Here is a 16,704-nt window from a genome sequence, read left to right as displayed (position 1 = left end):
TTATGTTTCCTTCTTCTTTCCTTTTTCATCCTTTCCCTCGCATCGCGAAAGGTATTCCTTTTTATTCCGGCGGACAATTCGCCTCTTCGCGCTTAACATCATCGTGTAATATTCTTCACGGTGTAAGGTCTTTAGAAATGTTTTTTCAAAGCTTTTGCGGCCCAGACACCACCAGGAAACAAAGCATTTCGTGGAATAGCGTTGCACAACTTTTCTCCTCGTTCGAGCGTGTTATTAACTCGCGCGAAATCCAGACCGTTTCCTCCATCTCCTGTTCCGTTCGTATTTTCGTTTGATTCTGGAACGTTCCCCGGACGAACCATCCGACAGAAACTTTCGTTCGGTTGGTTGCACGAAATATACAACAAATTTCGTTTCGGACCCCGTACGAAATTTCGTAATCCCCGCACGTACAGATAATGGATCCGCGACCGGATAATGCATGTTCACGAATATGAATGAACAATCAAATACTGTAGATTCTCATTATATTACCACCTTTACACGGATTTTCACACGGACCCCTGTCACTCTGCGCACACGGGGAGCAACGTAAATCATCGCAACATCAACGTTGTATGTTCGAGCGTCACATATGTGTTGTACGTTCGATGCAGCACCAAAAATCCAAGAGTTTTCTAGTCCCGAAGGTTCCGTAACGAGAATCTGCTGTACTCGAAGCATAGAGATTTCGATGAATCGTCGCGTATTGGTCGCGTTTTGTTCGAAAGGGAACAGAGAAAATCGTAGAAGCGTCGCGACGCCATGTTACGGGCTGCGGCGTCCCGACGGGAATAAAGGGCAACGATTTTCATTTAAATGTCTTCGGGTCAGTCAAGTGGCCAAATAGGACGTGGCGTTCGACGACGATTGACCCGATAATTGATACCGAGCCATAGGTTAAATCGATGCTCAGGATTATCGGCACTTTAATCGCCACGGCAATGGTGCAATTTCGTGTTTCACGAGAAACGCAGAGAGAATAGCGGTAACAGAGAGAGAGCGAGAGAAAGAGAGAGGAGGCTTGTACATAGCGAGGCGAACTTAATTACCAAGTACGGATGCCAAATCCAGGCCAAACCGTTCCATCCCGTTCACGTACGAACGATACGTGTTTATGCGAAAACGTGGCGGTTGAATCTACATTATTCAAGTTAGGACTTTCTTCGATGCATCCCTATAATAATGCCAAGTTTATCCTGTCTTCTCCGTATTAAGCTATCCCGTCATCTCTCACGGTGCAACAGATCTACGGGATATGTTCCTTTTCAATGAACCACGTCGTTGGAGTTCACGTTCGATAAACCCGATAAATTCAGCCGATAAATGCCCTTCCGGATACCAATTAGTATTCATAAAGTCGGCCGCTCTTTATCCTCTGTTCTCGATCCTGCGACCGTAATCCGCCATATTTCCACTTGATACGTGACGTCTTGTGACTTTGCTCTCCACGAATAATTTCGTGACTCGTGTTTGGAGTCCAATTAGTAGTTTCTCCAGTTTACCGTGTCGCAAAGTGGTGCGTGTAAAATTATTTACGACAGCGAAGTATTGGGTAATTTCGAAGTTCTTTGGTTTATTTTGTCGAATCTGCTCGTTTCGATTCGCAATATTCGGCCGCTGAATCGCACCGGAGGCAAATATACGGTAATTTTGATCGCGAATAATGAACGTTCGTTGTTAGAATTCGTGCCGGGAGTCCGTTCGTTACAGAGCGCTTCTTTTCAAAAGAAATAATATAATCTCGAATCACGCTCATCGTTCGTTTGTTGCAATTTTCCTCGAATTATATAACGGGGTTAAACTTTCATCAGCTTTAGAGCGTTAAAATTAAAAATCATGATCTCGTATGAGACATCGAAAGCGTCAGGCGTACAAAAGAAAAATTGATCGCCTAATCTTTACGGGGCAAAATTGAGTTACATCGTAGTTATTCACTGTCAGTGACTGGAGACCGGATTTATTAAGAATAGGTTCATATTTTCTGGCAAGCTTATTATTCGCGTACCATCCATCGCTGCGTTTCCCGAGATATTCCAAGATGGAAGTTTAAAAGCCCGAACCTTTTCACTTAGACTAGAACTTTTAAACGGCCAGGTGAAAGATTCAGGAAACGCTCGTGCGCGGGTCCGGTTCTACTACGAACGAAAACCAAAATCTTCGAGTAAGAAAACCACCGACTCGAACAAAACTTTCCGTACAAGCGCGAAAGTATTTAATCTATGTCCGCCCATTTGCATAAACATCTCAGCCGCCTGTAACTAAGTTTAGAGTTAGAGTAGATAAAAATAGAGCAAAGAGCAGCGGTGTAAAAGTTAAACGTCGAAATCACAAATTACGTCCGGCGGCGTGTTAAATAAAAAATTAAACTCTTAAGGAAGGAAGTTTATTCGAAAAAAGATCGGGTGTTAGAACTTCGCAGACGCATCCTGCACATAACGCGAGTTTTTCTCTTCCTCGAAGCGTTTTTGTCCCTTAACTTTGCAACGTTCTCTCTAGTCGTTGTTCCGCGAGCGATAAGATTTATCACGATACGTCGAAACATTTATCAACAATTTCACGGCAGTCACCTCGCGCTTTCCACGTGTCTCGCACACATATCAGACTTACCGTAGCGGTGGTTTCGCTGTCGTTATTGTTGCTTCCAGTCCGGTCGCATCGCATCGTTTATATCCCCGTTTGCCTCGCTCTCGTTTTTCCTCATCTTTTTTATTGCTCCGGCTTGGCCGCGACCTTAGTCGCTCGTTAAATTTCGCGCCGTCTTCCGAGGGCTTAACGCTCCGCGTAGTAAAGCTTGGAGAAGGGCTCTCGTGGACGAGGAAAAGTCGCTTTCCACAAACGTATCGCCAAGAGGTTGGCCGCTGTCGGCGTTGTTGCTCCTGCCGTTGCTCTTACCGCTGCAACCATTCGTTCGTTTCCCCAAGGATTCTCTAATAAGTGATGATCTTTTAATAAATGCCTTCTCTGTCTTTCCATTACGACGTTCGAGTTGAAATTTTACCGTGCTATCCACTCGTACCAAAGAGTCTCGTGATGAATCGTCGAAAGCGTTTCTCGTATCTCGTTGGTAATTCCCACGGGCGGATGCCACGTTCCTCTGCTGGAAACGAAAGCACGATACCTACAAGCGGATCAACACGGATTTTTTTATCCGGCGCCAATCGTTTTATCGCTCTGTGTCCTGAAACCTTATCAAAGCTATCTACAGCCCCGTTTCGAGGAACAGCTTCTCTTAATCCTTATGTAAACGCACGATGTATTTGTGGTTTCTCATAACTTCAATAATGGGATACTTTTACTATGTAATCGATGATGTACAGAGCAACTGAAAAGTTGGCTGTTCGTATTCTTTATAATCTGTATTGTATCGGTACGTCTGACCACATACGCCTCTATCTACTGCAGCGGTGAATGTGCTAATCTTTAATGCAACGGTGGCTGAATCTTTTTAAAAAGTCATCGGTTTTCACTTCCGATACAGAATAAGTATTGTTTCAATGAAAGAACATTCTGAGGATATAAGTGCAGTAGAAGCCTTTTGAAATTCTTGAAAATTCTTAACAGCGATGGATGCTGATTTACGCTGTCGTCAACACAGTAATCGAATTAACTCCTTCGCGCGTCGAAAGGGCGTCGCAGAGAGTTCAAGATCGATTCTTAGTACTTTCAACGTTTTCAATTACGGTAACGGTTCGAAATGCGGTCTATGCGAGCGTATTTCCGTGGAAACGACACGGAATAACCGTCGGCAGAGATAAGAGAACGCCCCCGATATTACGGATCTAATTCGAGCGGTCCGTTCCATCACTTCGTCGAACGAATTCGGGACGATTTCGAGCGGATTTAAACAAAAAGGAGCTTACCTTCAAAATTTGACGACGGTCGATTGTATCGTGCGCGGTTATACGAGATTGCTAGGCAAACTGTATATCCACTTTGGTCGAATTTCAGGAGCAGCGGGAACGAGGCAGCCCTTAAAGGAACCGAATCATCCATAATCCCCGAGCCGAGGGCCACGTTCGGTTCGGTCCTTCCTACCCGGATACTAACGGCACGGGACAGCTCAAATTCCTCAAAGGAGCTGGTTAACCATCCCACGATCTTCCACGAAGACACACCGATACACGGGGACGCGGTCACACGCTATCCGTGTATAGGTGCACGCAGGTGGACGATCCAGGAAGGAAGTTGAAGCCGAGAGGTTGGTCGGCCGGAAGCACGAAGCGTTAACTCGCTCGCCTAAAGACACAGTCGTCGAGGTTGCTGGCCGTGGTTGCCGCAAACCAGCATTCCACAAACTTGCGCAATATCCACAAACCCGTGTAGCCGCGAAATTCTTTGGCAAATCTTGGTGTTTGCCTAGACGCAACGCGTTCCGAGCGCTGCATCGCGCTAGGAGCAGTTACGCGAGGCGAAACCGCGTCATCGAGAAGCAGCCGAGCGAGAAAAATGCAGCGGTGAAAGAGGTTGGAGAAGAGGAGGAGCGTTGCTCGGTTCCGTTAACGCTCGACGACGACGACGACGACGACAGCGACGCGGTTTGGAACGGACGAGACGTTCGCGAAACGGAGAAAACGGGCGGGACGAGGGTGTCCCGCTTCAGCCGGAATATTAGTCGTGTCGTTTAATGATCCTCGTGTTTCTCCAGCCACGAATCGGCTCCGGTAATATCCTGCGACGTTTTACACAGTCCGTATAGTTCTACCGGCTCGCTTGGCGGCGGACCCTTCTCTATCATGCGCTGACATTTTTTTCCAATTAAAAACGAACCGTTCGCGGAAAGGGACAATGAGATTCGTTTGACGACGGTCGTTCTCGCAAGACGCGAAAGCACGATTCGTTATCTGCGTTGATGCAGACAGGTTGAGCGACGTTTTTGTTTAAAAGAGGCCGTGCGCAAGAGCGGAGCAACGAGAACGGTAATATTAATGTTATATATTAAGCGTCCGGGCTTTCTGCTCGGCAAAGAAAGCGCGAAATTTCCACGCGATTGCGCGAGTATCAAACGGGACGAGAGCAGGAAGAGCTCGGTGTGCTCGAGTAAAGGAGCGGAACAGTGGATGTTCCTCGAACGATATCTTTGCGCGCTGTCGGCTAAAAAAAGGAAGAGAGAAAGCAGAGATTCCTGTGGAAGTGGCCTTTGACTGTGTGTGGAACAGTAGCGGCGCGACTCTGAAAGCCACTCGAGAAAGAGCCGGAACGTTCGCTTCCATAGCCTACAGCATTCTGGATTTCTGATAACGTACACAACTCGCCTAACGTCTCGCCAGGAACGTCCGCGAAACGGGGCTGTGAATGAGGCGCCGGTGAGCAAGAAAGTCCTTTCCCGAGAGGCGTGCTATTAACTTTACCGCCAAAGGATATCGTCGACCAACTCGTCTTGCAAACTCCAACAATATCCCAAACAGCAAACCTATTACGCGGAGCGTTTCGACACGTGTATCTTCCCGGTTTGTTCCCGAGACGCGTCCGCAGGAAAAGCGGCAACTCGGGATGCTCGGTACGTTTCGAGAGGCATAATCTATAGACAGACGGTCGAACAATAGGAGCTTCGGCGTCTCGAACGAGCAACTTGCCAGAAGCCATCGTACGATGCACTCTCGCTCACCTTTCGAGATCTCGATAAAGGATCGGAGAAACTAGGTTTCGTCGTGATCGTTCGCGAACGAGCCTCGTTCCGCGACGAAGAGGAACGATCGACTATAACTGTATACTCGTCGTTAACGATACGACGTATTTCGTGGCCAAACGATTCGACCCGGATGCAACCTACTACGTAAACTCGGCCAATGATCCCACTACCGGATTGATCTCCTTACGTGGAGATACTTTACGGAGTAAAGTACGGATTCGGTACTTTTCCCCGGGCAACTGAAACTTTTCTCTTTCCCTTCGGCGTTAATCAATTCGCGAACACCGGTCGACAACAACAATCGTGCTACGAATACGGCGAAAGCTTCCTTCTGTCTTCCGGAAATATCGAGCTGGCTTGTGCCAGGTGGATCGTGTTTCTTCCCGCGTCATCGACAAGTGGCGGCTCTCTCTCTCTTCGGGGAAGCTTTCAATTTCTGGATTGAACCCGAAGCCCGGGTTCTAGCGGTGCTCGTCGGGTTACGTTAAATCCGAGAACGTCGGTGAATGAGGCCAGGCGACGAGGTGGCAATTGGCGGCAAGCTGGGCGAGAAAAGGCGACGCGGAAAAATATGGTACACGGGACCACGGGTCTGTGGCACGACGCGGGATTCAACGTATCGAGGTGGCTGATGATCATAATACACGGATACCGGGCTACCACCCTTCTCTTATCCATCCTGCTTAACGTGCTGCTACGAACCGGTAAGTTTTTTCCTCCTCTTCCCTTTTACGGCTAAAAGAGAATTCTCGAGAGACAGTTATCGGTTTCTTTTCTGCTTAACATTTATAGCCGCTGTTCAAGGTTTTCGTACAATAACAGAGGTACAATGCCTCGCGCTCTGCCTTCCTTTACGGGCTGTTTCAAGAAAGCTATACAACTTCCTTCTTTACGATATAACGAATTCAAAAGTCCATTATCATTTCGAGATATAATCGACCGGAAACTGCGTACCCGATAATGGTTCATCCATTGTATGCCTTAACGAAGGATTACCCTATTTGTATTATGAATATTGATGAACCATTTACGCAGTCATTTTCATGACACTTTAAGCGTAAAATTGATACGGCACAACTGCCATTTTGTGATACTTTCGTGTCATCGAATCGTGTCGGACTTAATATGGCTTCAAATTGCATATAATTCGGTTTAATCGACGGACAGAGGTTGTACAATGAGAATATTAACGAGTCGTTTATGCAGTGATCTTTGTTCGTATTTATTGTACGATTTTTCCTCGCTTTTACGGCATACAAACAGACATAATTTATGGGATTCTGTGTACGTTCGGTGCAGTTGACCTGAGACCAAGCACTAATGTTTTGGTTCCGCCCGTCGTGATGTTTCGTCGTTTCGCCCACGGCGAATCCATTTCCTCGCGTAATCGACGCTTTGTCAGACCGGTCCTCGTGTACGCAGACACTCCACACAACCGCTAAATCGTTAAAGATCGAATCTCCCTAGAAGTACTCGCAATTGCTTTCCGCAAGATTCGATAACGCGGGCCTAAGATCTATTTCGAGCAATAATAACGTCGCTTCGATTTCAATCAACCATAAAGACTTTAACGCGCTGTCATTCGTCGAGGGATTTCAACGAAACGAATGTACTTTGCTTTTAACTAATTCTGACTGAGCTCTCCTGGGTGAATCGTTGTATGTGCAACCAGAGATGAGTTCAACGTTCAATCGATACAGGATGCTTCAAAACGGATATACAAGCGTTTAGCGACGAGGTGATCTTGAATAAAATATGTGGCGCGATTTGTAGCTTCTATTCCGAATGCTAAATCAATCGATGCTGGCTTTGAACCTTAATAAAATTCTGAAACCACGGCTTTCGCGTCTTTGGACGGTAATATTCTTGAAATTGGTAAATGCTTTCCAATTAAAACACCGACATGATACTATCTTAAGTTACGTTTTACGCTCTTTTTATCGATAATATTTTATTAAAAAGGTAATGTCCAAGTAATTTGGAGTAACAATTTTTAATTGAAATTATCGCTAATTAAATGGCCCACCCGCCGAGGGATGAGTATTCAAGTTACGTATCAGAACAACGTTACTTATTTAATAACCTGATATAATATCACCGGGTGGTATAATGTAATGAGACGAGTCTTTCGCGCGTTGCTTTAAAAGCAGCCTGTAATTCTAGCACGATTCCCTTCGTACTCGTCGACGTTAATGGACGTACTAAAGATTACTGATGCCGAAAGACCTTCCGCCAGATTGAAGTTACCATTATTCATTTCCGAATGAATATTAATTTCCCAATTGGTAGCATATTACCGGGATAAGAACTGGGAATACTTACGAAAACTTTGTAGACGCATATAATTAATGAACTTTCATATAATGCGGTATACCCGTCCGTGATCCTTTAAACTGATGAATAATATATAAGCAGGTATTCGTAAAAGTTGTCGGTGACATCTATGTGTACCCGTGTGCACGATACGTGCTCTGTTGATCATTTATGAAGCCACTACAAGGATGCGGTGAAATTTACCGGAAGCAATGGCAGCTCCGAACCCGTCTGAATTAACTATAAAGTTCTTAATGTACCCATTTAACGTGCTACCGTGGTTTGCTAAGTTTCGCTTCTGTTACTTGTTTTAAGTAGTTCTCAACCTTTCAGGTCTTTAATTCGTACTCACACCTCTTTTCTGCCGTTCCATTATCAATGATGCTCTTTTCATCCACTTGTACCACTTATGATCCACCAATTTTACGACAAATATTTTTCGAGACGATCGATCGACGTGGCAGAAATTTGTGAGTGTCATCTCCGACCCACAAATTTTGTATTATTAATTATATCGTTAAAAATATTTTGCCCGCAACATATTCGGTTACGCGAAATTCGTGGTATCGGCTAGCAATGACCCTCGCGACATTTAATGCCATAAACAAAGTCCGCTTCAACGCGATCGAATGCCTGGGGGGTTAAATAAGTCACGTAAATTACACCGAACGATTATAATATTTGCAATGAACGTCAAAATAGCCGGCTCGATATTGATTAGTAACAGACTACTAACGCGAGACCATTATTGCTATCGAATTACCGTGTCGGCGAGCTAAAATTGAACGTGAAATTCCATAATTTCGAGAGCCACACTTTAACGAGAGCATTATGAATATCTGCAAAGACCTCGCGGATACGAGTGCTCGTTCTTTCCACTCGAACTCGTTACACTGTGCTCTTGTTCACTTAATGAGCACTTAAAATTTTTTTTTTACTTTGTCGTTCACTCGCTGCTCCTCGATTTTATTTCGACGATATCGATGGATCGATCATACCTCTCTTGCAACGCGATACGGCGCAAATTTCTCGAGGTATACGTATAAATTATGGTTGTCGTTACGGTCGCGAACAGATGCACAGGATAAATATATCCAGAGAGGATTACCGAGGCGGTTACTTTGTAACGAAGTATGTCGTATAAGTGTGATATAACATTTAAGCACCGTAACAAAGAGTGTCCTCGCTCGCAACACAAAATTTCGTGGTTCGAAAGTCTCTTTTTCTCCGCAAATTTAACCTTCGCATCTTCTGGTTTATAATTTCTCAAAGTTTCGATGTAATCCATCGTTATAGGGACCATCATTCGTTTGTCTTACAGGTTACACTTCCGAGTCTTTAATCATTTTTCTTGACGCTTCCAGGTCGCGATCGCTTATCGTTTTCTCCTCCTGACAAGTTAATTGCCACAGTGGAAACGGGCATTCGTAGTCAGGCACATTAAAGTAGCAATTACCGAGGATACGATCGATTAATGTTCAAGTTTTACCTTTCAGCTTGATAGCTATTATAATTCAAATTTTTCTCCGGAGGAATTGTCTTTTCAGTCGTCACTGTCACGATGGTTCCCACTCGGAGCATTAGATAACCGTGCAATTACTCGGACGAAGGGTAAGAACAACCAGGTTCGATTCAACAATGATTAATTACTACGAGTTCAGTCGATATTTCTCCGTTGGTCGTAATTTGATTTAATCGAATAACAATCGGAATTCAGTTGGCGAGAAATCACTAACGCCAGTTTTGCCACGATTTACAATGCACGGTGAATGCAGTAACTTAATTTAATCTATTTCTGCGTGAAGCGATACCAGCAGGGTTACTTGTTCAATTTACCGGCATAGAGAGAGAGGGATCTATTACTCATGCAAATTTCAGACGTACGCTTAACCCCGTGCGAACGTAACTTCCGCGGCTGGCAATTTACATAGAAAACAAGACTAACAAAACAAGCATCTCCAATTCAATAAACGAGAAGTCGTCGTTTATAATAAACGTATCTTCTCTACCGGGTTTGCTCCTTTGTTGCGTTAGGCTCGTTTACGGGCCCTATGAAGTTTATTGCACCATGGACCGACAAAAAGTGTGCTTAGACCTGTGAAAGAACGCGGTTAAAAAGCTGCTTTCAACGCTGCGCCGGTGCTAGACTGAAAAAAGAAAAAGTGTACGATACGAAGGGTGGTAAACCCGTGGTCCATGTGACGCGTGGTTCATCGGTCTATCCGCTAAATATACTCGAATGAGGAGAGACGTATCCGTGGCCACGGCTTTTCATATTCTATATCCATGACCATCTGCGGGCCCGCTACGATCGTTTTATTTGCTCTGGAAAAAATAGTTTACGAAAAGGTGGTCGACGCGAGCGAAATAGAGACGGAATGCAACGCGTTCGATAAATTTCCTGGCTGTTCGAACTTGCGTTCGCAGTTTCGAATTGTTAACCTTTTCCAGCTACCGTTACCTATAATATCCGTGAACTTGGAAAGTGTTCAGGGGAAAGAGCTTTTCCGAGAGAGATTTAAAATGTGTTTTTAAGCAAGCTTGTCGCGACAGCTTTGTGCCGTTAACATATTTTAAAACGTTCAACCTGCCGCACATTTTGACGACATGAAACTATTGAAAAATACCGACTATAATATATCAATTTAAAGCTTAAAATTTCGACAAAATTGCCGTATGCATTTTTCATTATTATTATTAATAAAGTGGTAGCAATTTGAAGGGAATAGCGATCGATTTGGAAATATATGAATACAGGCATGATTCGAAAGTATCGCTTACGATATAATTAATTAAAAACATCGATGAAAATGACTGCTATGTTATGAAAATCTTTCATAATACGAAATGATTAATTGCCAATTATAACCTAATACGAATCACAGTGAAATTCCTGCGTTATTCTCCGGCCGAATTTAAATGGCTATTGATAAGCGACGACGTTTCATAGGAAAGCTGATCAATCTACGATACGTCAAAATTTCGATGTATGGCTCTTAGTTCCGTACGGTCTCATTTTTCGGCACGTACGCTCGGAATAATAGTCCTCGTTGGTACGGCGAGATGTATCGAGAACGAAAAGCTTAACGTTGAAAATAATTATTATCGCATGTTCGGCGTAGTGGTCATTGCAATTTTCTCTCTGTGACAGTTGACGCGCGAAACGCGTCGGAAATTCGAAGCGTTTTCAAAGAAAAATTTAACGAGTTCGTGCGGTTTGTTAAACGTTTCGAGACGCGGTTTTCATCGCGTTAGCTTTCGATTTCGAAAACAACGAAGAGACGTTACCGGTTGGCTTTATACCGCGAAACCGTTCGCCCACGAATCGAGAATAAATTTCGCAAGAAACTCAAGGAACAACGTGGCGCGGACGAAGTTACGGTGAAACAAACGAGCTCGACATCACGGTGTTTTATTTCCAGTTTAGCGGTGCATCGAGGCAAACTTGCTAGTTAAATTGCCCCGAAAGACGCTTAGCGCGCGAAGAATTTACGAATATTGCTGTTCCTTAAGACCCAGAAGTATCTCATTTTCCAAGTTTCTAGTAATAACGATACCTCGCAGTCGATTATTCCAGTTACAAGATTATACTTTTCTTCCCTTTTTTCGTTGCTCCGAAATCGAGGTCGAGTTTTCTTTCATATAATTTACGCGGCGCGACAAAGAACGCGAAATAACCGGGGCAACGCTTTTTTCTCTTTATCCGGCTGAAAAAAGAACTGTTCACGGAATGGAAGAAATACCTGAAGAAAACATTGACGCGGAAACAAAATTTCGCTTCGATGTGCCGTAGAATTCCTTACCTCCTCCTGCCACTTGGATTACTCTCGTAGCTTTCCGCCACGAACGTGTTTCATAACAGCCCGGACTCGTTTAAGTTCTTATTATTTTAATAGAAATTCTTGGCACAGTCTCGTTCGAAAATAATGAAACTTTTCCGGATAGCCCGGGGAAGTTTCCCTATTTGTTTTTTATCGGTTACCCAATGTTCTTCCGTATGTACGTTGTATACCTAACGATGGTAGGGGTACAAAAGTTACCCGTGGTGGGAGCGAAAAATTCTGCGATCATAAATTTCGCATTCTATCGAATAATGGGTTGTTTCTTTGCGGCGAATGAGGGGAAAAAAAGAAACATCAACTTTCTTCGCTCTGTGCGTTCGTTAAACACTTTGTTACGAGTTTCCGTACGTTTCGTCGCTTTTATTTCTTGCGAATTTTCATGGAAAATCTGAGTTTTCCCTCTTCGCTGGAGAACAATTTGCCTTACAGTTACAAGCCAACCGAAAGAGTCGGTACATTAAACATAACCAAGCGGGCGAAACGAAATAAGTGTACAACGATTATTCGTATGGTTTTATCAAAGTTGCAGTTTTTAATTCATTTTCCACGTGAAGCGGAAACGCGTCAGAAATTGCGTGTAAAGTTTACGAGCGCAGTCGCAGAAGCTGTGCTTTGAGACCAGCGCAATTAATATACATACGAAACTTTCTGCTCGATCTCGTATTTTAATCTTTCTTGTTAATATACCGGCATGAAAATCGCCGATGACTTTGCAACGTGAACAAGAAAACATCTCGTCGCTGGCAATAGCTTCCTTCTTTTCGAGAAGATGAAGTTTCCGAAAGTTTTCTTCGCGCGACACAGCCAAGGTTCGCCTCGAACTTTAAATTATCATCGAAGTGATTCGTGTTCCTATTGAAAAAAGAACAAAAATGAACGATCAACTTTTGACACGTCCGTCGTACGATGCTCTTTCTGCTAGAACGATTAACGCATCCATCTTGGCCATCTCGGGGCGTTATACATTTTTCCGCGATGGATCCTACTTTCAAATTCTTTCGTACTTATCGAACTCGTTTATCAACATTTGTTTTTGATTCATGGCTCGATCAGACGCCAGGTAATAAGAGCTGCGTTTGTACGGAGACGAATCGATAGAAGCAACACGGATGATCTAACGTCCAGATTTCAACGACGCGGTGATTAATGGAACAACAAATTTCAAAACATCGCCTCCGACGATCGAACGGAACTAACGTATTGATAGTAGTATTAACATATTAGGTACGGTGCACATTTGGATACGATGTTTCGGCTCACAGAGAGTGTCATGAACATTACTGAATAGTTGCGAACTATCGTAGTGTATCAGAACAATATACACGGTGCATGTATGCCGTTCCTGTACGTTGTTATGTGTTCAAGCTTAATTGGTAGATCAGAGTTAATTACTTTGGCTTGCTAGGCGTAGTTGAATAGCCCTTACAATAATTCCTGCTCGTTACGCTTTTATACAGAAAATATTGAAAATTGTGGTATAAGCTGAAAGAGGTGATTACTTGTTATGCTTTTATACAGAGTGTATTGAAAATCACGGTATAAGCCGAAAGAGGATGATTATTTGTTACACTTTTATGCGGAATATTTCAAAAATTTCAGTACAAAGCGAGAAGGCAACGTTATTCTAGAAAAGTAAATCGAAAACGTTGTACGATATTTTTTAATATCTCCTTTTCGAAAAATACGCAAGACATCATTATCCGCGAAAGCTCTTCGGTTCATAATCTACCCTCAAATAACGCTAATGACATATTCTCCAAGTTATCTTCTCCGATAATTGTACACTATTATTTACTTTGCGCATAAATATTAATTATCCGGAAGTCGTTGATTACTAGCCCTGCGACTTTAATGGTGTAACAAATTACAAGAGAATGCAGATAGAGAGATTAAATTGAAAAATGGAACGGTCGTGTTCTGAATAATTGCAATTACATCGTATCGCCGGCGGGTTGATTAAATAAATACATTATTGAAATTGAATGTAAACAGCGATATAACATTGCTTACGGGCACAAATAAAAGACTTGGTATTGGATTTTCTCGAAAAGCAAGTTACCCACTAAAAATGATCGTTTCCGATCTACGTAATCGCCTGTACAGAATTACACCGCGTAACGAAACGTTGTATTATTCATTTTATTTGAAAGCAGAGGTGACGGGGAACAATTCCGATACAAGTATGAATTTGGCTTTAGAGAGCTTTCGCAACGAGACGCGCATAAATATTCGAGAAACGGAGGGTGAAGTTTGAACGTGGTTGTGGAAAGGGGTTAAGTAAAGTCCAGAGGAAAGCCTCTTAACAAGGATCCTCCTGGCGACTCGAGCTTTGCGTCAAGCAACCGCTTAAACCTTGTTCGATCTCCTAACAACTCGCTCCGATTTAATGCCTTGCTTTTCTTTTTTTTCCAGACTATCCCACGGCGGTTACGGCTGAAATAGTGGCAGCGAACGAAAACTCCCTGGAAACGGGCATCACCGGAAAACCGTTAGACATCGATCTACCCCCCACGTTACCGATGAGCTTCGGGACCGAAAATTCCACCGTGATCTCGGCCCAAACTGGATCCACGGCGTTGCTACCCTGCCTCGTCCATAATCTAGGAGACGGAATGGTGAGATTCGAGTCAAGGGAACATTCTTCAAAAAGTTTTCGAAAAAAGCATTACTCGAAGCCGGCTTTCGGCCGTTCCCGAGAGTATAGAAAAGTTATTATCATATCAACGCAAGAGCCGAAGGCGCGGCCTTTGGGAGATCGGGGAAGGTAGGAAGTTTTAAGAAGGATCCGGTCTGCAGTGAAAGGGCATAGCTTTGTAGAAATTAAACGTTTCTCGGGGACCGACTTACAAGCCTACATCAACGAGTATTATTCGTCTCGCGGCGTATTTAATTCGTACCCCTATTACGATTATGAACGAGACCAATGAGAGCTGCAGCACGGAAGGATTTAATTGAAACAAAGAGAGCGAAGTGTATTGCCCGGATGAATCCGTGACGGATAAAATGGAATTAAAATCTGGAGAGACAGCAGGGACACGGGATTTTTAACTTTTCAACTGTTTCTCCCTGCGACTTGGTGCATTGTTAACGATAAAAATTTTATTCTCATTTTTTATAATCCTATTCGTCGCGGAATCTGTACGAAAGTATACGGAAAATAAAGGACCGTATTGTATCGTTGTGGTAATGAAATTTTTCGATGAACGAACAAGAGAAACTAGTTCTTTCTCTTCGAGAGGAGAGAAAAAAGAAGACGAAGGAAATTTCAGTCTCTTTCGTTTAAACCTGGCAAGTTTTAAAGTTGCGAAATAAAATGTTTGCGTTTTCCTTCGTTAGCCAAAGTCACTTCTCTCGGTTACTCTTTGTTAGTTCCTTAGTTTGTCGATAAACCAGCGTGACAACTACGTCTCGAGAAATAAGAAAAATAATATCCGCAGTTTATATTACGTCTTCCTCGTGTTTTTCATCGAATAGATTTCTCCCGAGCGAGCACGCATTAACGCGTCTTAAGTACGCGGAAGATATTTGTTGCAAAGTGTCGACGGTTTATAGAAGGTGAGGAAACGTGAGAAACGGAGAGCTTACTCTTCGAAATAACGCCTCGTAACGAAACTCCGTAACGCATAAGCGATCTTGACGGAGAAAAGTTGTCTCTCATTAACGCCAGATGTAATCAGAAGTCCCGGTATCGGAGTGAAAAGTGTAGTATACCGTTTCATTAAGCAACAGTATTCGCGAGATTTCATTTCTGCCGACTTGCTCGTTCGCTCTGTGTATATATTTTGTTGGTAAACATTTCGCGTGCCGCGCGCAATTAGCTCGTCGCGGATAGACGAACGCGTCGGTGTTGATATCCTTTGTACACGTTATATCGACATCGATCCTGAACGATAGCAATTTGCTAATCACGACTCAAATCTGGAATACGGAACGTGATCTGTCATTAACTCGTTCGAAAATTAAATCTTGTTATGCTACTCGTTATTAATTACCTTTCACGACAAACCTATTGACCACTTGTGTCGCGCATTCATCTTCCGTCATTTTTTATCATCACGATTTAATCTGCGGAGTTTTACCTCTTATCGGTATTAATTCCCTTCGAGTGTCGCGGTTGAAATATAAATGTACGCGGTGAAACAAGCCGAAGCTCTCAGCGTTACTATTGCCACGAATCATATTTTCACGCGTTGAATCGCTACTCGTTAGTGTTACTACGCGTTTTACTTTCATACGCGCTGAAAATCCACGCGAATCTCCACTCGTCGAAGTTTCGCGCGTAACAATATAACGACGGTCTCGAGCAATTAATCTTGAAATTCAAGTTTTCGCTGGAAAGCAGCGCAACAGTAGCTGTTCGAACTTTAATTTTCCCATTTCGCTCTTCAATTATCCAATTACATAAAATTCAAAGTGCTCCCGTCGTCATTCATCATTTCCACGCATCAAGAAGTCTGCGCGAAAAGTACGTTTTGATCCGACTTGGCGAGATCTTTGTGCCTTTATCCATCGTCGCGTTCGCGAGCAAAAATATTGCAGTGTCTCGAGTAGCGGTATTGAAAGCCGTTTCGCTTGACGGATGAGGTCGTCTCGACGTAGCGACGAAACAGACGTGTACGCAGTCGGTTTTTCACGACGTTTACGAGGTTATTATCGCGTTATTTGTCTTTCCCGTGCGTGCGGTAACCGCGTTACGCAATAATTGGTCGATCGAACCCGAAGGATATAAGGGACGCGGAGGACGGCGCGGCGAAGGAAGGGACGGGGTAAAGGGAGGAAGGGCCGGGAGCGAGGTCGAATTAAATCGACGCAGGTGGAAATCAATAGGACGGTCTCCGTCGAACAATTCGTACGCTGCTCCTATTGTCGCGATGTGCCGATCTCGTTCGTGCAAAATTTCATTGCGTGTTTGAACGA

General features: G+C 43.7%; 1 protein-coding gene across 1 annotated transcript in view; it reads left to right on the top strand.

The window, feature by feature from the left end:
* The window catches only part of LOC100882560 (lachesin), a 37,676-nt gene that overhangs the window by 4,160 nt on the left and 16,812 nt on the right, over window positions 1–16,704 (top strand). Inside the window, exons 2-3 of the mRNA XM_012287506.2 lie at window positions 3,952–6,336; window positions 14,200–14,402. Coding sequence (XP_012142896.1) covers window positions 6,204–6,336; window positions 14,200–14,402 — 336 coding nt within the window. The 5' untranslated portion in view covers window positions 3,952–6,203. The remainder of the gene's footprint in view (window positions 1–3,951; window positions 6,337–14,199; window positions 14,403–16,704) is intronic.

Source organism: Megachile rotundata, chromosome 6, assembly GCF_050947335.1.
Source record: "Megachile rotundata isolate GNS110a chromosome 6, iyMegRotu1, whole genome shotgun sequence".
NCBI classification, from domain to species: domain Eukaryota; kingdom Metazoa; phylum Arthropoda; class Insecta; order Hymenoptera; family Megachilidae; genus Megachile; species Megachile rotundata.
Note: the sequence above shows the minus strand (reverse complement) of the source record. Positions and strands in the feature narration are given on the sequence as shown.